This window comes from Pongo pygmaeus, chromosome 1, assembly GCF_028885625.2.
Source record: "Pongo pygmaeus isolate AG05252 chromosome 1, NHGRI_mPonPyg2-v2.0_pri, whole genome shotgun sequence".
Taxonomy (NCBI): Eukaryota; Metazoa; Chordata; class Mammalia; order Primates; family Hominidae; genus Pongo; species Pongo pygmaeus.
The window spans coordinates 11,715,423-11,738,530 of NC_072373.2; the positions used below are offsets into that span (position 1 = coordinate 11,715,423).

The following is a 23,108-nucleotide window of genomic DNA, read 5'->3' on the forward strand; positions in this document are numbered from 1 at the left end:
CAAATCAATTTATGAGGCACCAAAAGATAAATAAATAAATAAAAGGAGTGTTGGTGGGGACAACCGAAAGATGTTTAATGGATATGGGGCTACTACCAAGGAATGTATGACTTAAAATGAGAAATCACCCCAAAGCTCTTACACCAACTGGGCCAGCATTCATAAGCCAGGGTAAAGGCAATTCAGTGCCCACATTATAGTCCATCGGATCTTTGAGCATGTAAATGTCTGACTAGTGATTAATGTCTTCCCCTACACTCTACTCTGTTACTGTTAGTGGTTTCTAAATATAAACTTCACAGAAAAGAAACAAAATCTTTACACGTTCCCATTAAAAGAAAGAAATTGAATCCTCATAAAAACCCAAGGTAAGGGACTGGTTGTTTACGTCTTGATTAAGCACTTCTGTGTGACCCCACAGCTAGTCTTGCAACACATAGAGTGGGCAAATGACCACAATGCCCAATGACGAGGTGGCATTCCCACGGGAAGCAGGTGATAATTGTTTCCTTTCCCTGATAGAGGTTATCTGGGTCTCAGGTAATCCTTAAGGTTCTACCATGATATCATCTAGTTGTTCATTTCTAGTCTCCCAGATCTTTTTTCCTATAAACTTAGGTTGCACTATACACATCCTCCCACCTTTTAGCAATAGGCAATGCAAACTGAATTTTGGCCATGAACAATGTTTGCATGTTTATTTTAACAACATGATATAAAAAGGGGGAACAAGAAATACGATTTGAGGAGCTAAAAATCTGACTGCTAAGCAACTGAAGCTTCGGAGGCATGGTATTAATTCAACTTCAGACTTTGGAAGCAATGTCTTTGATCTTTAAAAACTAAGAAACAAACTTTGAATATCTAACCAACCTCACTGAAGCTACTTCACCATCAATATAAATCGATATTTAATTCATGGCCAACCTCAGAACACCATTACATCTATGAACCAGAAAAAGAGGAACAACAGCTAACATTTGTTGGGTGACTATTTGCCAAGTAATATGGTATCTATTAACTATGACAAATATACTCTAAGCATCCCAATAAAGAAGGTGAGTAGCTCCCCTAAGGGAAGACTACTTGATGCCAGGCACTTTGACTCTAGAGTTCATGATCTTAATCTATACCCAAGATAAAAGTCAGTTAAATATCTTCCAAATAAGTGTATCGAAGAAGGAAATTAGAAGAAATTGAAAACTCCATGTTTCCTATACAGCATCCTCATCTTTCTCTATATTCTCCTTAGATTCTCACAGGAGTGTGAACCCTATTGTGAACTGCGCACTCCTTATGAGACTCTAACTAATGCCTGATGATGTGAGAGAGAACAGTGTCATCCCAAAGCCGTCTCCACCTTCAACCCCAGCCCACTGGCTCGTGGAAAAATTGTCTTCCAGGAAACCGGTACCTAGTGCCAAAAAGGTTAGGGGCTTAAGAACTACACTCTAAGATCAGTGTGTGTCACATCTGTATGCTATTGCTTCAAGTGCAGTACATTACCCCAGATATTAAATCATCTGAACATTATTATACCTTAAAATTTCTTGTACTATTTTTGTCACTAAGTTCCACCTGTTGCTATTATTGCCTATTTTTAAAAGTATTGTCAGGCCTCTGAGCCCAAGCCAAGCCATCGCATCCCCTGTGACTTGCACATATAAATCCAGATGGCCTGAAGTAACTGAAGATCCACAAAAGAAGTAAAAATAGCCTTAACTGATGACGTTCCACCATTGTGATTTGTTTCTGCCCCACCCTCACTGATCAATGTACTTTGTAATCTCCCCCACCCTTAAGAAAGTTCTTTGTAATTCTCCCCACCCTTGAGAATGTACTTTGTGAGATCCACCCCTGCCCACAAAACATTGCTCCAAACTCCACCACCTATCCCAAAACCTATAAGAACTAATGATAATCCACCACCCTTTGCTGACTCTCTTTTCGGACTCAGCCCACCTGCACCCAGGTGATTAAAAGCTTTATTGCTCACACAAAGCCTGTTTAGCAGTCTCTTCACACAGATGCGCATGAAAAGTATAATATGCACTTTATAAACTAAGTAATATTAATTATTTTAATAAAACTTTAAAGACAACCTTGAACAGTGTTTTTAACACCTCAGGTTGTAATCTGTTCATACATTAGGGAAATCAGTTTATTGGGTTGGGAAAACTACTTAAAACATAGAATAGAGGCCAGGCACAGTGGCTAATGCCTATAATCCCAGCACTTTGGGAGGCCAAAGCAGGTCGATCACCTGAGGTCAGGAGTTCAAGACCAGCCTGGCCAGTGTGATGAAACCCCATCTCTACTAAAAATACAAAAATTAGCCAGGTGTAGTGGTGGGCACCTGTAATCCCAGCTACTTGGGAGGCTGAGACAGGAGAATCGCTTGAACCCAGGAGGCAGAGGTTGCAGCGAGCCGAGATTGTGCCACTGCACTCCAGCCTGGACAACAGAGCAAGACTCCATCATCACAACAACAACGACAACAAAAACATAGAATAGAAAATGAGTGAGTGGACATGGTAAAGGTAAGCGTTATTTTATGAGACTCATTTCAGTCCTACATGTCAACTGTACAACCGTATTACCGTGAAATCCATTCCTATGGGCTGTGGTCCAAGTGTAAAGTCACTGTGTGTCAGAATGACTGCAATACCAGCGATTGCCATTCGAGTGGATCTTGGTACCTGGCTGGTATCCACAGGGATCGGTGTGAAGGCAGCTTGCGTCAGGGAAACTGTGGGGCCCAGCAGGTCACGTGTGTAAGTTCTTTCTTGCTTGTACTCTCGGCTGTGTTCCACTTTCAACTTTTCTTTTGGCAGAACAGCTTCATAACAAGGAGCATACCCAGGTGGAGGAAGAAATCTGAATTCTCCATGTCGCCCCCCAAGCAGAAAGCGTACTCTAAAAAGGATGCATGTTACAGTCAATTTTATCTCTGGTGTACATTAAAGTTTTCTAATTACAAAATCTTAGGGAAAAATTATTAGTACAAAAGTATTTTATCAGAAGCCACATTTTCCCCTAAGTACCATCATAATGTGATCACCTTAGAATTCAAGGACCTCTAATTGTAAAAGGTAAAACATGAGGACATCATATTCATCAAAAGAGAAAACCTGCTTAAGTTAATGGGTCAGTGAAGACATCACCTGCTGGAGAAGTAACCAAAAGCACATGCACCACATTCTTATGGGAATGAAGTGCGTGTCCATAATAACTGGTCATTTAATGTACCAAAGTACCCATGTAATTGACAGATAAAGAAAAGACCTGATCTAAATATCTATATGCTTAAAATTACAGGACTTAACAAGGACGGAGAGGAAAAACCAGTCACTTTTCTTTTCTTTTTTTTTTTTAGATTCTTTTTTCACTTTCTTGGTCACTTTTCAATGTCCAATTTCCTAATGAAATTCTCTAAAGCAGGGGTCCCCAACCCCCAGGCCACGATAGGTACCAGTCTGCGGCCTGTTAGGAACCAGGCTGCACAAGGAAGGAGGTGAGCTGTGTGGGCACGAGAGCATTACCGCCTGAGCTCTGCCTCCTCTCAGCTCAGCAGCGGCCTTAGATTTTCATAGGAGTGCAAACCCTATTGTGAACTGTGCCTGTGAGGGATCTGGGTTGCTCATTCCCTATGAGAATCGAACTAATGCCTGATGATCTGAGCTGGACCAGTTTCATCCTGAAACCATCCCCACCTTCAACCCCAGCCCTGGCCCGTAGAAAAATCGTCTTCCACAAAAGCGGTGCCTAGGGCCAAAAAGGCTGGGGACTGCTGCTTTAAAGGAGATTTTGATGTCACTTCAACTTGAAGAAAGCAGGTAACCTTATTGCTAATTGTTTATCAATTTCAACAACAAAAAAGAACTCACTAAAATCTTTTATATTCTGCTTATTTAAGCAAAACTATTTTAATCTGAGTTCCACTGAACAACAGATTAAACAGTTAAATGATATCTATTTCCTGGGGCTCTCGGGTTTACAAAAATAAATTTAAATTTTTCATTTTCCTTGTAATTCTTTTTTGTGTGTGTGTCAAGGTCTCACTCTGTTGTTCAGGCAGGGGTGCAGTGACACAGTCACAGGTTACTACAGCCTCCAACTCCTGGGTTCAAGTGATCCTCCCAACTCAGCCTCCCAAGTAGCTAAGACTACAGGCATACAAAACTAGGTGCTAATTAAAGAAACAAAACAAAACAAAACAAAACAACTTTTGCAGAGATAGGGTCTCACTGTGTTGACCAGGTTGGTCACAAACTCCTGACCCTAAGCAGTACTTCCACCTCAGCCTCCCAAAGTGCTGGGATTACAGGTGCAAGCTACTGCACCTGGCCGTAATTCTTTTTCTAATTTGTGTATCAGGTCTAGTCCAAAAAAATAAATAAAAGCAAAGAAAAGTGAGGAAAAATAAAAATGTTAAAACATTCCAGAAGCTTATAGAAACATAATTTGTATAAATACATCAGAAAAAGTAAGTGGTACGTGGATAGCTAATATTTATGATTACTCTGTTCCTTCTTCAATATGATGCTTTTGTAACTAGGAATTACTCCTGGGAGAATTATAACTAAAAGAATAACTAAAACAAAGGGAGTCCTTCTAAGTGTACAGGTGTGTGTGTGTATAAAAATAAACGACAGAGTAGTTACTTATTATAACAGACCATCATCTATTAAAGTTCCATTTGCAGAACTACAATGGATTATCACTTTAATTTGTTTCCCTCTGGTAATAGCAAAAAAGGAAAGAGTGTGAGGAAACCATCTTGGCACTATTGACCATGGGCGAAGAATAAAGGAATAAAGAGAATAAAGGTGGAGAGGAACACTGAAGAAAGCCATCTGGGCCTCATCAACAAAAAGGATATTTAATTTCTATTGAAATAAGGGGATGTGCAATGGGGTGAGGAACTACATCTTAAAAAAGGAAAATGAATGAAAATATAAGAAAATAAGCAGTATTTTTTTAAACAGGCTTGCTCATTTCATCTACATAAATGAACCAAAAAAAAAAAAAAAAAAAAACACCTTGAAATAGTTCAGAACCCTGGTTTGAGGGAGACTGCCCACATCTAAACACTGTGGGATCTGTAAACAAAGCATTCAGCCTTGCATGATGCCCATCTTAGGTGAGCCTTACCTCCTCCTTCAAGGCATAGGCAAAATGCGCAGAGGACAGGTGCCCAGGAGAGACAAACAATGGTTAGAGAAGCAGGGCAATGGCAGTGCAGAGTCTTCTGTGGAGGTAGGAGAAATGAGAAAGGAAAGAGACCAAAAAACATAGACATACTAACTTTATTCCTGCAGAGAAACTAACGACTGGAAAGAAGAGGCCATCGATGTTGAAATTCTCAAACATTCCTTGAACAGGCTGTCCATTAATTCGGAACGAGATGCTTGGGGCACTCAGATCTAAACAGCAACTGATGACATCATCAGTTCTTAACAGATGTTGGTTTGGTGAGCTTACAGTACGAGCAATACAACCTATTGGGGGGAAAAACATTAAGGAAGGTCATGTATTTTTTATTTCAGAGAATCAGCTTCAGAGCCAAAGTCAAAAGATTTGAATAGGTAGTGACAAACCAATGCACAACATCAGAAGGAATAAATCTTGAATGTAAACGCGTGTTACATGTTAAACTCTTTGTCAAAAAAAAAAAAAAGATTATTTCAGGAGTCAGGCTGCTACTTATATTGTAAAATGGACCTTCTGATACACAGAAATTTCTGCATGTAGATGGATGGCAACTGATCCAGAAATTGTCTAAGAGCAGATTATAATGATGTCAAAGGAACATCTCCAGGGACTTCAAATAGCTACCTTACCATCTACTACTTGTAAGACCATAACCAAATTACTTAACCTCTCTTAATTTGGATGTCTTATAAACAGAACACCAAATACCATCACCTTGTTTAGTTATTTTGATGATTAATGTTTTACAAGTAACAGAGTCTCAGGCACAGCAGGTACTTCATGTCAGTCCCTTTTTCAAATGCTAAACTCCCTTTGTTCTATCAATTTAAAATAAAAATACATAAAGATAACAAAAGCAGAAAATACGATCATTCATTCCTGCAGCACATTGTTTATTGTGAGATAACTATAGGCCAATTGGCCTATAGTTTTGCATTTATTTCACACAAGATCTTGGTTGGCTTCTTAAGTAAAGCAGGATATAACTGGAGGTGTGAAAATGATATTGGATAAATGTTATTTCTTGCCCGGCAAGACCAACCTATGGTCTAAGCCCATTCCTGATTCTAAGAACTCCTTTGCTAATTAGTCCCAAGAGCATCTGCTTCTCACTGCACACCAGAAGAAAAGAAGGTAAGGTCCTCCCAAACACACATGCTCACAAACATAAACAAAACCTTCAATTTGAGCAAAGACAGAAACATACTTTGTGATACATGCTTTGTATTTTTAATGTTTCTTTTTATTTCTAGCATGCCAATAACTCTACCAAGGACATATTTGAAATGCCAGTAGTAGAGAATACCTATTTTTTTTAATGTGGACACTTTTTATTTTACCAATATTCAAATTCACAGGCAATAAATTCACTATCAAGTGTCTCTTCTAGAATTCCCTGAATATAATAAAGACAGCTTTTTAAAAAAATCATATAAAAGCAATGCAGAAAAAGGTCTAGTTTCTTGTTTGTACCAAGATTTGTAGCTAATAGCAATGTTATTTACAAGATATCTATTATAATCAAATATATTTTTCACTTTGAGGGATATGATAGCTTTATTGATCCTGTATTAGAAACCTGTACCCATCTTTCCTGTACATTCCTCCACACTAATTCTATATTTAAATTCTCTCAAAGCACCAAGATTTTTTATCCTTTTGGTCCTCTCAAACACCTGGGACCTGGATTCCCAAAATCCAGTTCTGCATTGACAGAGAGGAAATGCAGCAACACCACAAAGCTTAAATTGAAGAGAAGAAATGAAGACACAGCTAAAAACTTTTGCTTATGAGCCCAATCCTTGTTCCAAGAAATACTGCCACTCTCCAATTACAAAATGTTAAGTGGCAGAGAATGTGCTCTATCCTGGAAATCACTGACATTTGATACTTTAAATTGTACATCAACCATTAAGAAGAAGACAGGACAATGACCCCCAAGAAGGTTATCTGTTACTATGAATTCAAGTTTCATAACTCACATTCCAACTAATTTAGATTTGTCTTCATTAATTACGAATCTAAAATAAGCAAAGCATTTAATAGACCCCTAGTGGCTTGAGAGAAAACACTTTTCAACTATAGGCATGATATGATACATATTTTCTTGCCATTTTAAAAAATTGAATAAAATTTCAAGGTGCTTTTCTCCTGAAATTCCACTGCCTACCATCCTTTCTGGTACATGTCCACAGATTCACTAAAATTTTTTTTTGTTCTTATTGTTCTATTTAACAGACACTTTGTAATAAAAGGCATAATGCATACAATTCAATTCCATAAGAACTAGGTATTGAAAGAAAAAGCTTCAAATTGAATACAAAACAAAAATAGTAAAATATGTTATTATATGGAGAGACTAAATGAAAGCAACTTGGCACTGTCGATCAATTTTTTTTTTAATTTAATGTCTGTGTAATGGGTAAACAAGTTAACATGTTTCATTTATTCATTTGAGTACTTATTTCCTGCAGAGCAATACCAGGAGCTAGAGAGAGAGAGGGTAATAGTATCTAAAGGATTATAGTTAAAACATTTTATAACATGGGCATTAGCCCTATTTTGTGTTTAATAGGTCTTCTGAAATTAGGGCTCTTTCTCTCTGGTTGGTCAGCAGGACAATTTTCCTATGGGAACAAGGCACTGCGACTATGGTCTGGCTGGCACAGGTCGCCTTTGTACAAACCGGTCTACAGTACTGTGAGGACTCCAACCACATTCCTCAGAGGTTAGATGAAACATGCAAAACACAGCTTCAAACCCATAAATATATATATGCCTTTTATGTACTCACAAAAATTAAAAATTGAGGCTGGGTACGGTGGCTCACACTTGTAATCCCAGCACTTTGGGAAGCGGAGGCAGGCAGATCACTTGAGACCAGGAGTTCAAGATGAGCCTGGCCAACATGGTGAAACCCCGACCCTACTAAAAATATATAAAAATTAGCCGGGCGTGGTGGTGCAAGCCTGTAGTCCCAGCTACTCAGGAGGCTGAGGCACGAGAATCACTTCAACCCGGGAGGCGGAGGCTGCAATGAGCCAAGATTGCACCACTGCACTCCAGCCTGAGCAACAGAGCAAGACTCTGTCTCAAAAAAAAAAAAAAAAAAAATTAAAAATTCACGAACAAAATACAACTTCCTCTCTTCTAGACAACTGAGCTATTGGCACCCAATGAAGAAAGAATTCAGTAAGTATCATTATTAGATACGACTACATGGAATGCTTTTAGATATAAACTCATTAGCATAAAGTCTTAGGTGTAGTTCAATTTATTTCTTATTTTTCATAAGCTTTTAGGCCCATAAAGCATTCATAAACGTCTATCATTTGTACTCCACATGAGGCAAAGTTCAGCTTTATAACTTAAGGTAACTTTCTATATCTTCCATATGCTAAATAATTTATAAACTATGCCAAGATCATACCAGGACTATATTCCAAATGCAGCTTTATTAATATAAGCTTATGTCTGCAGAATCCAGATGAATTTTAACATCTAAAAAATCTACATAATCAAGAGCTAAGCTTTTAAATGGAGCTAACCGAACTCTACTTCTTCATGAATCAGAGAAAATAATATTATTTTTTAATATATAGTATTCATTTTTAATATATACTCAACCATCAAAGCTAAGAGTTGGTAGCTGGTGAAATGACCTATTCCTTTATTTTGAAACCATTTTATACTTCTGAAACAAAGTGTCATTTGTTATGATCTGAGTCCTCATACCACACTTTACAAATTATTGATTTCCCACCATTACATTATCAAACAGAAGGCTGAACTTAGTCTATTTCTTCCCATTATTTTCCAAGGTTTGTTTTTTGTTCTTTTACATTGGCAACTAAAGCTTTAAACATACCAATTAAAACAGAAAACTCACAAGTTTCTTGCAGTTCATTCATGCTTTGGAATGCACTCTTTAAATACGCAGTATTGTTCCTAAGCAATACACTCTTACATAAATCTACTCTTTAAATACACAGCATTGTTCATAAGCTCGGCAGTCCCTTGGAAATGTCCTATAATTTTAAGTATTTTCTTTTTCCCCTAGTGAAATACTGCTTTTTCCTCAACACTCTTACTCATCATCTCAATGCTAAATTTCTGAATAATTAATACCCTATAGAAGTACCCAATGGAAGCAGCACCAATAGCTTTCAGAAATGCCCAGCAAAAGATCTTCTGGAACACGGTGAAAGAAAATGGATAGCACATACCTGACCAGAGATGAAGGCCATCAAATCCATAGGAGAAGAGATCATCTCCAACACCATTTCCACCCCACTCTTCACCCCCTCCAGGGTAGGGAGAATACCCTTCAGTGGAAGCCCAGCCCACTCGCAGGTGAGTTGCTTCAGCTGTCACAAAGGGCTCTGTGTGGTCCACCATCAATTCATAGTACCATTTCTTATACTGAGCAGAACCTTCACTGACGCCCAGAAAAATATTGGGTCTCATGCTTTAAAGAGACAGGAATCACATGTAAGGAAAGTCCAAACAAACCTTTCATTGTTTTAATTCACATCTCACAATTTTACTTTTGTATTTCATTTAATTTTATTGAGACAGAGTCTTACTCTGTTGCCTAGGCTGAAGCGCAGTCGTGCAATCATAATTTATTGCAGCCACCGTCTCCCAGGCTCAAGTAATCCTCCCACCTCAGCCTCCTGAATAACTGGCACTAAAGGCGAGTGCCACCAAGCCCAACTAATTTTCTTTTTTATTTTTAGTAGAGATGAGGTCTTGCTACGTTGCCCAGGATGGTATCAAATTTCTGAGCTCAAGTGATCCTCCTGCCTCGACCTCCCAAGTGCTGGAATAACAGGCATGAGCCACCGTGCCCAGCCACATCTCACTATTTTAAACATTAGTCATGCTTCTCTAAGATGCCACATATTAAATATATATTTCCTTAATTACTAAAAAATTATTAAAACTACCACTGAGGTAGTACACAGAGAAAGCCAGCTTCACTGTGAACATTCCATCAGCAGTTTTGCTTATGAGATTTCTTGGCAGTGTCACCCAAGGGACTAATGTTATTTTGTCTTAATTCCTCTTCAGCACGTTGTGTATCATTAATCGTATTTAAGTCACAAACTGAGACACTCAGAGCAGACTTTTAGAATTAACGGAGTTATTAGGAATTCTGGACATGGAGAAATTTTCCTAAGCTAAGCTTTGTGTCACATGGGGTATGGGGCTGAGGTAGGTCATGTTGTTTATGAAGGAACCAAGGTGACTAATAAGCTTTGTTGTTCATTATGCCTCACTGTGAAGAGAAAAAAATACAACAGTAAGTTGTATTTAATTCCATTTTAGGAGAGGACATATACCCTATGGTAATACTAGGTAGAAATGAATGAAGGTCTCAGAACGTATTACTCATGAACGGCAGGTCTGTTATATAAAGAATCATGAAGGAAATCTTAAATCAATACTGTAAAACAAAAAAAACATAGAAGGTGTTTGGACTTTGCTTCCCAGCTCAACAGAGGTAACATAATTTAATATGTAATTGATTTATTTTAAAAAGGAGCTCCTCAAAAGGAGCGAAGGAAAAAAACCAGCTGTATCCATTTCCCAACAATTTCCATTTTTCCAGCATAGTGTGGTTGGAAGTGTAGTTGGAAGACCATGGGTTTCCGAGTCAGAGAGAAAATTTGAGCATCCATTTGCTAGCTCCGTGACCTGGCACTAGTTATGAAACCTTGCTCATCCTCCATTTATCCTCCTGGAAAATGGGCTGGTAAACATCTATAAATTTAAGCATGTTGTGAGGATTGAATAATAGAATAAATGTAAAGTCTTTGCCATAGAGTGAATATGCAATAAGTATATATATATTATATATTTTTAAAAAACACATTAGCCAGGTGCAGTGGCTCACACCTGTAATCCCAGCACTTTGGGAGGCTGAGGCGGGTGGATCACGAGGTCAGGTGTTCCAGACCAGCCTGGCCAACATGGTGAAACCCCATCTCTACTAAAAATACAAAAATTAGCTGGGTGTGGTGGTGTGCACCTGTAATCCCAGCTACTCGGGAGGCTGAGGCAGGAGAATGGCTTGAACCCAGGAGGCAGAGGTTGCAGTGAGCGGAGATCATGCCACTTCACTCCAGCCTGGGTGACAGAGCAAGACTCTGTGTCAAAAAACAAAACACATCATAGAAATACACAACAAACCCCACATTTCTGTTTAAAACAGGATGAAGTTATCAGTTTCTCCAGGCTAGCTGCTAGATACAGTGTGTCAATGTTCCTACTATCACACACAGCATTTTGTTGATCGTAAGCAGTTATTTCTTATCATTTATTTATGTGTTCATTTGGGGGATGTGATGGTTAATATTGAGGGTCAACTTGATTGGATTGATGGATGCAAAGTATTGTTCCTGGATGTGTCTGTGAGGGTGTTGCCAAATGAGATTAACATTTGAGTCAGTGGACTGGGAGAGGCAGACCCACCCTCAATCCGGGTGGGCACCATCTAATCAGCTGCCAGCACAGCTAGAATAAAAGCAGACAGAGGAACGTGGAAAGACTAGACTGGATGAGTTTTCTGTCCTTCATCTTTCTCCCGTGCTGGGTGCTTCCTGCCCTTGAATATTGGACTCCCAAGTTCTTCAGCTTTTGGACTCTTGGACTTAGCAGTGGTTTGCCAGGGGCTCTCGGGCCTTCAGCCACAGGCTGAAGGCTACACTTCTGGCTTCCCTACTTTTGAGGTTTTGGGACTCAGACTGGCTTCCTTGCTCCTCAGCTTGCAGACAGTCTATTGTGGAACTTCACCTTGTGATCATGTGAGTCAATACTCCTTAATAAACTCCCTTTCATATATACAGCTATCCTATTCGCCCTGTGCCTCTAGAGAAGCCTGATTAATATAGGGGATAAGAAAGGCAGTGTGGCATGGTGGTTATAAGCTCAGTCTCTGGATTTAGATCTAAGTTCCACTTCCAGTTCCAGTTTTTTCATCTATAAATTGTGAATCATAGTGGTTCTTAGGAAAGCACAGACACAAACAGTATAGAATACATGTAAAGCCCTTAGCACCATAGCTGGCACATGGTATTCAATGAACGTTAGGTGCCTTGGAAGTCAGATCTAACTGCAGATGTAGTTTTATTGGTAATTTGCATAATTTATTACATTTTGGACATTCTATTTTTGATGGTACATAGCAGGTACCTCAAAATGATATTGAAGGGGCCAGGCGCAGTGGCTCACGCCTGTAATCCCAGCATTTTGGGAGGCCAAGACGGGCAGATCACGAGGTCAGGAGTTTGAGAACATCCTGGCTAACACGGTGAAACCCTGTCTCTACTAAAAATACAAAAAATTAGCCAGGCGTGGTGGCGGGCGCCTGTAGTCCCAGCTACTCGGCAGGCTGAGGCAGGAGAATGGCCTGAACCCGGGAGGTGGAGCTTGCAGTGAGCCGAGATTGTGCCACTGCACTCCAGTCTGGGTGACAGAGCAAGACTCCATCTCAAAAAAAAGAAAAAAACAATGATATTGAAGGATAGTGTTTTTAGTTACATTCTAAGGAGATGTAAAGCACAATTATATTCAACCATATACCTATACAGTTGTCAGGGTGGTCCTGAAGATGCCAGTGGTTATCTATCTATATAGGAATGTGAATAGAAGCTCTTATACATGTGTTTGTGGCAAATCCATATTGTGCTAGGTTCATTTATTATTATCCTATCTGATTGTTAGAGAAAAAGACATATTATTCACTGCAAAAATACATAAAATAATACTATATGGTCTAATTTAAAAAACAGACCATATAGTATCAACTACAGGGCAAGAACATTAATTCTTTTATTATGTTACCTGTCAGGTGACATTGTCTGTCTGAATTTACCTGCTGACATGGTTCACAAGACGTGTCTGCAATAACAAATCTCTTCCTGGTAAGAGATTGTCACAGATGAGATGCTGGTTAGAACGGACTGCAACCCCATGGCAAACACAGAGTGAGCACAAGACATCCAGAACCTGAAAAGAGAAATTACTTTCAGCTGATCCTCCCTCCCTCCCTGTTTTTCCTCCCTCCCTCCCTCCCTTCTTCCCTCCCTTCCTTCCTTCCCTTCTTGTTTCCTTCCTTCCTTCCTTCCTTCCTTCCTTCCTTCCAGACACCATCTCACTCTGTCACCCAGGCTGAAATGCAGTGATGCGATCATAGCTCACTGCAGACTTGAACTCCTGGGCACAAAGAATCCTCCTACCTCAGCCTCTGTAGGTGCATGCCACCACACCTGGCTAATTTTCTTTTTTTGTAAAGACAGGGTATTGCTATATTACCCAGGCTGGTCTCAAACTCCTGGCCTCAAGCAACCCTCCCATCTTGGCTTCCCCAATTACTGCAATGACAGGCATGAGCCAGTGTGCAGTGACTGTCAGCTGATTCTAATTCCCCCTTCAGACTCAAGCATCAGCAGCACTTTTTTACAAAGCAAACACATTCCTCCAGTTACATTTGACTCAGTTATTTAAACATTACAGTAGTTTCCCACTAATTTTCCAACTTTTCTTCATATATAAATTGAGAACTGTTCATGTTCCCACTGATGCTATGAATAAACACTAAAAAATATTACTTGATCATGATTAAGAGACGAAGGCCGGGCACGGTGGCTCATGCCTGTAATCCCAGAATTTTGGGAGGCCAAGGCAGGTGGATCACCTGAGGTCAGGAGCTCAAGACCAGCCTGACCAATATGGTAAAACCCTGTCTCTACTAAAAATACAAAAATTAGCCGGGCATGGTGGCATGCACCTGTAGTCCCAGCCACTTGAGAGGCTGAGACAGGAGAATGCTTGAACCCTGGAGGCGGAGGTTGCAGTGAGCTGAGATCACGCCACTGCACTCCAGCCTGGGCGACAGAGCACGACTGCATCTCAAAAAATAATTAAAAGATGAAAAACACTCCTGAAAAATTTGACACGCTTTTTAAAAGTTATTGTATTTAAAAATATATCTAAAAGGATTTGAGAATTCATTCAGGGAAATAAAATAGTTCATTTACCTTGTGATTTCTTCCATGTTTGTCTAAAAGTGAGATAATGGATTTAATATGTCCTTCTTTAATAATATTTAGAGCTTCTGGACTTTCTACTAAAACACAGTGTAAAACTTCCAGAATGCCTAAAGATCAAACAAAGAAAGAGGAAAAAAAACACATGATTAACTGGTGTACAATGACCAGCGTCTTCCTTTTTCTACATATGTGCATTCAGTATAACATGTAATTATCTGTGCTCAATGTGACTGTTACAAGGCACTGTGATAGGTGACAGGTGGTGTTTGGGAGAGGGGACTGATATCCAAAGATGATGACATCACAGTTGAGGGAAGAAAAGGCAAACAACTGAGACGTGGTGTTTAGCAGAGGAAGCAGGTAACGCTACCCGAAGGAGGGAGTAAACAAAGCAACACAGAAGTGGGGCCTTAAGAATACCGTCATGACCATTTTCAGGCTTTCCAGGAAAGGAAGGGCAGTATGTGCATGAATAAAGTCTTGAACCTGGGGCATATCTGGTGTGCCTAATGTATAGAGTGAGTGGGGGAGGGGACAGGTGGGTTAGGGCCAGTTTATGAAGCTTCTTGGCACTGAAAGTGTAATCCTGCAACAATGCATCCTAATCCATGGAGATCATGACATTCTCCTTGAGGTTTATAGTAGACAAGATTTCTTAGTTTGTTAAATAAGAGAAACATGTAAAATAAGACAAAAATAAACAGAAATAACACAATGTATAAAACTGGATTAAAAATCGTGATATTTTTAGGTACTAGCCACCACAAAATATAAAACAGTATATGCCTTTTCTTTAAAGTTTAAAAAGGAAAGAAGAGAAAATAAATTTCATTATCAGAAATTTTAGCGCAAACTTGTAAAGCTAAATGTGTACCTCTGTGTTCATGTTTTCAGAACAAGCTTGCCTTGTCAACAACGGGAATGGATCCCATTCACACCAGTTAGACCCAACATACAGAAAACATCACCTCTAAGAGTTACATAGTATTGGGAAGGGGCCCCAGAGGAACCCTGTGGAAAGGGTCATACATCTCAAATGGAGTTAATATTCTTAGAAAAGAAATACAAAGTTTTACATTTACAAATGTATTATAGAATACAGAAGCAATTCTCTATAGCTGTCACAATCTATATTTGATCCAAGCCCCAATCCATTACAAAATGAGGACTGTTAATGCTAATTTCTTCACTAATGACTTAGTTTGTTAAAATACAAATATATATTCAGCCAAAAGGATTTTGAGTTAAATTTTGGAGCGTTCAAAATCAGCTGCTGTGTTCCAACAATGCGTAACAGTTAAAAATCAAAGACAACAGAAAATAATAATACAAGAGGCTGATGAATTAAAGCAGATCTTTATATAAGTATACTAAAACTGAATACCTTTTTTTTTTTTTTTTTTGCTATTACTGAAAACGTACGAACAAAATAAACTCATTCATTCTGTGCTAAAATAAAATCATGGAAATGGAAAAGCATTTTTAATAGACTGGTCATACTATCCTGATGTTTTTGTTTGTTTTCTCCCCATTATTGATTGCTATAGAGCACATGGCTGCCTTTTTATAAAAAATAATTTCAACTTTTATTTTCGATTCAAGGGATACATGTGCAGGTTTGTCACATGGATATATTGCATAATGCTGAGGTTTGCGCTACAATTGATCCCATCAACCAGGTAGTGAGCAAAGCCCAACCAATAGCTAATTTTTCAACCCTTGTTCCCATCCCCCTTCCCCCCACTTAGTAATGCCTAGTCTATTGTTGCTATCTTTATGTCCATGAGTACCCCTTGTTTAGCTCCCACTGTAAGTGATAACACGCTGTATTTGGTTTTCTGTTCCTGCATTAATTCGCTTAGGATAACAACCTCCAGTTGCATCCATGTTGCTGTAAAGGACATGGTGTTGCTCTTATTATGGCTGCGTGGTATTCTATGGTCTATATGTGCCACATTTTCTTTATCCAATCCATAGTATTTCATGATGCATAGGTACCACATTTTCTTTATGCAGTTCACTGTTGATGGGTACCTAGATTGATTACATGTCTTTGCTATTGTGAATAGTGATGCCATGAACATTTAAGCGCATGTGTCTTTTCAGTAAAACAATTAATTTTCTTTCAGATATATACCCCATAATAGGCTTGCTGGGTCAAATGGTAGTTCTCTGTTAAGTTTTTCGATAAATCTCCAAACTGCTTTCCACGGTGGCTGAACTAATTTACATTCCCACCAACAATGTAAGCCTTTTTTCTTTTTGAGCTGGAGTTTCGCTTTTGTTACCCAGGTTGGCATGCAATGGCACAATCTCAGTTCACTGCAACCTCTACCTCCCGGGTTCAAGCAACTCTCCTGCCTCAGCCTCTGGAGTAGCTGGGATTATGGGCACCCACCACCGTGCCCAGGTAATTTTTGTATTTTTAGTAGAGACGGGGTTTCACCATGTTGGCCAGGCTGGTCTCAAACTCCTGATCTCAGGTGATCTGCCCGCCTTGGCCTCCCAAAGTGCTGGGATTACAGGTGTGAGCCACCGTGCCCGGCCTGACTTTTTAACAATAGCCAAGAGTGAGTGGTATGAGATGGTATCTCATTGTACTTTTGATTTGCATTTCTCTCTGGTGATTGGAGATGTGGGTAAAATATTTTTCATGTTTGTTGGCTGCTTGTCTGGCTTCTTTTGAGAAGTATCTGTTCAAGTCTTTTGACAATTTTTTAATGCGGTTATTTGGCTTTTGCTCATTGGGTTATTTAAGTTCCTTATAGATTCTGGATATTAGACCCTTGTCAGATGCATACTGCCTATTTTTATAAATAAACTTTTATGGAGTATTCCACGCACCTGCATTTACATACTGTCTATGGCTGCTTTCACACTACAAAGGCAGGGTTGAGTGATTCTAATAGACCTCACGGTCCATGCAGCCTATAATATTAACTGTCTGACTGCTATGGTCTGAATGTTTTCGTCTCCCCAAAATTGACATGTTGAAATCCTAACCCCCAAGGCAATGGTTGTCACGCGTGTCCGTGTGAAGAGTCCACCAACAGGCTTTGTGTGAGCAACAAGGCTGTTTATTTCACCTGGGTGCAGGCGGGCTGAGTCTGAAAAACGAGTCAGCCAAGGGTGGTGGGATTATAATTAGTTCTTATAGGTTTGGGATAGGTGTACAAAGTACATTCTTAAGGGCGGGGGAGAATATTACAAAGTACCTTCTTAAGGGTGGGGGAGAATATATGTATCAGTTAGGGTGGGACAGGAACAAATCACAATGGTGGAATGTCATCAATTAAGGCTATTTTCACTTCCTTTGTGGATCTTCAGTTGCTTCAGGCTATCTGGATGTACACGTGCAGGTCACAGGGGATATGATGGTTTAGCTTGGGCTCAAAGGCCTGACAATGGTATTAGGAGATGTTCCCCTTGGGAAGGTGATTAGGTCATTAAGGTAGAGCCCTTAAGAATGGGATTAGTGCCTTTATAAAGGAGGCCCCAAGGGAGCTTGCTGTCCCTTCTACCATGTGAGGACGAACTTTCTATGAGAAAGGAGGCCCTCAGGATGCCATATCTGCAGGAGCCTTGATCTTGGACTTCCCAGAATCTAGAACTGTGAGAAATACATTTCTGTTGTTTATAAATCACCCAGTTTATATTTTGCTACAACAGTCCTACTTAACTAAGACACTAGCCTTTTTCAGAAAAAGATTGCCAATCGTGGAATACAATATAACCATTAAGAAAAAAGACCAAGAAGTTAAGACGAAGACCAATAAATTTTCTTGCTAAATAAACACTCATGAAGGCCCATAGAGTGAATAAACTGAATATATTACAAAATACATGACTAGATTTTGGAAGTAAATAGCGTATGTCACAAAGTGCAAAAATGGCTATATGAAAACAAATCTCTGATTTTTCTCCTGTTTAGCCTAGTCTAATAGAAAGCTTTCAGAATTTAGGGTTTAACATTAAAACAGTTTTTTTGTTTTTTAATTCTATCAGGTCAGATCCAATAAATAAACAGTTGAAAAACATTGACCGCTTCTAATTCTATTAATTTTGACAATAAAGTCAGAGAAAACATGTTTTATTTTCAATTTTATTGGAATAAACTGAAATATGCAGGCATATTAGATGGCCAATACCTTAAGAATAACCCTGGTTTATTGGAATAATTTTTTTTTTGAGATAGGATCTTGCTCAGTTGCCCAGGCTGGAGTGCATTGGCACAATCATAGCTCACTGCAGCCTCAAGCTCCTGGGCTTAAGCAATCCTCCCACCTTAGCCTCCTGTAGCCTGCTGAGCAGCTGGGACTATAGGTGCATGCCACCATGCTGAGCACCATGCTGAGCTTTTTTTTTTTTTTTTTTTTTTTGTAGAGATGGGGATGGTCTCATTATGTTGCCCAGACTGGTCTTGAACTCCTGGGTTCAAGCAATCCTCCCACCGGCCTCCCAAAGTGCTGAGATTATAGTTGTGAGACACAGCACCCAGCCTAAAATAAATTTGATTTTTAATTTTATTGAAATAAACAGCAAATATGCTTTTGTCTAATAAAAAATTCTTAAAGGACAACAAATGAGAAACATCAAAGAGTCCATTTTTAAATAAAAAAAGGAATAGGTATACAATATTACGTGTATATTTAAATTATGCTGATATATGCTTTGAACACTTGGGTGAAAAATGATGCAGAGAAACAGTGCTTAATAAAGATTATAATGTCAATAGTTATAATTATTTGACCACTAAATACTAAATACACTCAATAAGACCAAGAAATAGCTATAGTTGTGAAGCTTATGGTTAGATTCTCAAATTTAAAAGCTTTGCAGATCATAACAGTATTATGGAATGAAAGAATTATAAATATACTACAAATTACTTAAAAAAATCTCAACCAATTACAACTAATAAGGCAAAGCAATTGAATTTTATGTTTTAATAAGTTTATAGAAATGATTTGAGAGAACCTTTTAACATCATAGAAATATATAATAATCAATGTAACTTTTTAAGAGTAGATCCAAAATAACATATACATTATAATTGGAACTATGTAAAATATATTCATTTGTATAAAATACATACTTTAAAAAAGACCAGAAGTTATTACCTAAAAAGGTTAGTCTTGGTTATTGCTGGATTTGTATACGTCTCTCCCAATATTTCATAAATTCTGTGAAATGAGCATGCATAACTTTTATAGTAAGAAACATATTTTAAAAGAATCATAAAACAATAGGAAGTAATGTCTACTTACATTTTATTTCTGCCACTAAATCTCAATATTCATTCAATTCATGCAACTTAATGAGGCCTGACAACAAATGGCCAGTAACATTAGCTGCCTTTCCTCTCTACAGTATATAACTATAGTTAACTTTTAATCTATGGAGTTTTTAAGTCTTATACTTCATCCAAGTTATATAAACTTCTTTTCATTCCATAAATTTGGAATAAGCATAAACAAAACCTGCCAGTTGCCACAGGGAACACACAAATTACAGTACTGAGAGTTTTTATTAGAATTAAGTATTGTACAGCAATAAACTAGGGTTGGACTCAGGGTACTGGCCATTTAATATGCATGATTTACCTTAGTAGTGAGGACTAACAAGAACTTAGGTTGACTATTCCAGGTTGATTTCAAATATCATCTCCTAATTATCTTCCAGACTTTTCAATGAGAATGTCTCTAAGTACCCCCAACTAACTTTTCCAAAAGCTGAACATAACACCTTTCTTTGTACGTATATACGTAAAATTGCTTCTCTCATCCATCGTCCATCAATATATTCAAGCCAAAAACCTGAAGTCATTTTTGAATCCTCTTTCACTTTCTCATTTTCCTAAATCTAATTGTTAAAATTCATTAATCCTGTGTCCAAATTTATCTCCTAAACTCATCCTCTCCTTTCACTGAATAGCTTCTTACTATATCCTCTCCTCCAGTTTCTCCTCCCTCCCCAACCCATCCTCCAAACTGTAGGTGGTTATGCTGAAACACACATTTAATCAATGTCACTCCCTTGCTTAAAATCTTTAATGGCTTCCTGGACCTTCCAAAGTCAAAGTCCACTCCCCTTAGCATAGAATATCAGTCCCTACACCAGATAGTGCAACCTTCCTTTGCAGCCTCAATTCCTGCCACTTCCTCCCACAAACAACAATTAATACGTATACCTACATATGAATCATATATATTTATTAAGCACCTACCAGGCACTGTTCCAAGGAATGGGATCAGCAGTGAACCAGACAGGCAAGGCCCTCTTGAAACTCATAGGAACTTGCCCACCTTCAATCCTTTGCTGATGTTATTCTCAGACCTAAATATACTGCCACCTTCTAAGACTGCAAAATCTCAATCAGCTTGCAAAGGTTGAAAGTTACCTCATTTGGTGAGCCTTTACCAATGCCCTGGGATGAATTAATTATTCCTCCTTTTGTGGTAACAAGCACATTCACATTTTTAAAATTCTCATTTCAATACCCCATTACAGAACGAGCCCTTGAGAGCAGATATCGATTTAATTTTGCCTCCTTGTCACCCAGCTCACTCTGACCCAGGGAAGGTCATCTCATGTTTGCCAAATGAATAAGTGAATGAATATAAATGGACTGTTGGTTCTCACATTCTGTTTAAACAAAATAAATCTGCCATTTGTTTAGTTACCCATAACAAGATTCATAATTGTTAAGTGTAAATAGAATAACTGACATACTTTATATCTGGAGAATTTCATTTAAAACCGTTATTATTTTAAAGGTAGAAAAGATAGAAGACACAATATAGGGAATTTATATTTCTTAGTGCTAAGATTTCCTTATCTGTGTTTCAATTTGAGGAAAAATTTTACTTGGTGAATTCGGCAAATTTCTGTGCTGTTTGTGTGTAGAACACAAAATTGAGGCTGCAGGCACTGCATGTTTAATATGTGCAAGTATTTAGCCATTTGCCTTAAAACTTTTATGGTTGTAACTGTGAATTATTTATGTTCTCATGAGAAAGGAAAATCTCCAAGGATGTAACTAAATGTCTAAAAATAACTTAATGGTCGTGGGAGCAGTGGCCAAGTGCTATGATGGGTAGAGGATATTCCTTACCATGTTTTTTGTAACCAAAAAAAAAGTGGTCCTGTTTGCTTTTACTGATAGACTTAGACTTTTGTTACTTGACTTACAAATCTGTAGGAACTTCATTAGAGATCAAAGTCGACTTTGCTATTGTATATTCACAGGTCATAACTCAGGCTCTCTGAGGTTGAACAAAATTTGTTGAGAATCTGTATAGAAAAACTAGAAACAAGTTTCTGCATAGAGCACTACAAGAGTGCTCTATGTAGGTTGACTTTACCTACCAAGAAGAATCTAGCCTGGGGATTTCGCCCCGTCGCAAGTAGGCATAAGCTTACGTTTGTGAGAAGAAGTGAATGGAATTAGACTGGTAGCCACACAGGCACAGGAGGCCAACGTGGGGACAAAGCAAGCCATCACACTGGTGCCCCCATAATCACTGCGGAAAGCCCAGGAAAACCACCGACTTAGAAACCACCATGCCCCATCCCCCATGGTACTGTTTCTCACCTATGGTTACAATTGTTTTGCATAAATAAAACAAAGTCAAAATCATCCCAGAACACCAAGATGTATGTGGATTTAGATGGAACCTAGTTCTCTATTCATGAAGGATACAGGAGTGTGATTCTGCTCTGGGAGAAGGAAAGTCTCTCTTCCACCTCTATTTCAAGGAGGAGTAATAATATTGGACAAAAGATTACTCCAGAAGGAGCACCTGGCCCCACCTGAAAATCATGACACGGAAACCCTTTCGTCTAAGCTAGAGGTAAGGAAACAGGAAGACTCCGGCTGAGTGCTAATTAGTAGGAATTGAACTGCCCCATGTAAAGGAAACACTGGAGATACAGTGCCAGTCAAACAGTTTGGCGGTGTCCACAGCAGATCAGCGAAAGAAGTCACAGTCAGAGACCCAGTGAATTACAAATTATTCAAACCACAGGTTATTGTTTGGGGATTTTTTCCCTCCTACCTGGGAGCTGAAACCTGTTAGAGCTTTTCTGGTCAGAACCTTTTTATTAATATCTCCAGATTTCACTGATGTTTCACTGAAAGTAGGAAAATTTGTCTTTTAGCTCTGAGTAATTAAATAAAGTGACATAACAAGTAAAAAGATGGGGAAGTAAACTGGGAAATGACTAGAAAGAACAGGGAAACACACAGAACATGAACAACATTTGCATTCCTGAATGCAAATAACTTAGGGATGTGACAGACCATCATCCTTTCAGAAGAGTAATTGATTGACAGTCTTGGTATTTACAAAGTTTAATGGGGAAATATCATAGTAAGAGGTATCATTATTATTCTATTGTATTATATACTGGTGATAAGCATGGATGTAAGCCGATGTGCCTAGTTTTGTGTCCTTGCAGGTTTTTAGCAAATTATTTAACATCTCTGTGCTCCAGTGTCCACATCTATGAAATGGACGTAATAGTGGTGCCTGGGAGAGGAGAAATTGTTATGAATAGCAATACATGTAAGACATTTAGAACAGAGCTTGGATCAAAGCGACGTGATGTAAGTACTTGCTATTATTTTATGGTTGAAATAAAATAAGGCAAATGAAACAAAGATCAACAGGGAAGAATTACCAATATGCTCCTTCGTGGAGCAGTGATGATAGTCGTAAGAGGTAGAGAAATGCTGAATGGACAACACTGATCAGAGGAGAATTCAGGGGAGATATCTATGAATCAGCATGAAGACATGGAATCAAAGTTAGTTATTCAAATAAGATCAGGTAAATT

At 38.6% G+C, this 23,108-nt stretch overlaps 1 protein-coding gene across 5 annotated transcripts in view; it reads right to left on the reverse strand.

Moving 5' to 3' along the window:
• Positions 1-23,108, reverse strand: part of RYR2 (ryanodine receptor 2) — a 789,753-nt gene that overhangs the window by 330,770 nt on the left and 435,875 nt on the right. For all 5 annotated transcript variants that reach the window (XM_054448216.2, XM_054448137.2, XM_054448051.2 and 2 more), the window contains exons 18-22: positions 14,259-14,377; positions 13,094-13,227; positions 9,441-9,682; positions 5,309-5,501; positions 2,700-2,916 (exon numbers count right to left, since the gene is read on the reverse strand). In XM_054448216.2, the coding sequence (XP_054304191.1) occupies positions 2,700-2,916; positions 5,309-5,501; positions 9,441-9,682; positions 13,094-13,227; positions 14,259-14,377 (905 nt within the window). The remainder of the gene's footprint in view (positions 1-2,699; positions 2,917-5,308; positions 5,502-9,440; positions 9,683-13,093; positions 13,228-14,258; positions 14,378-23,108) is intronic.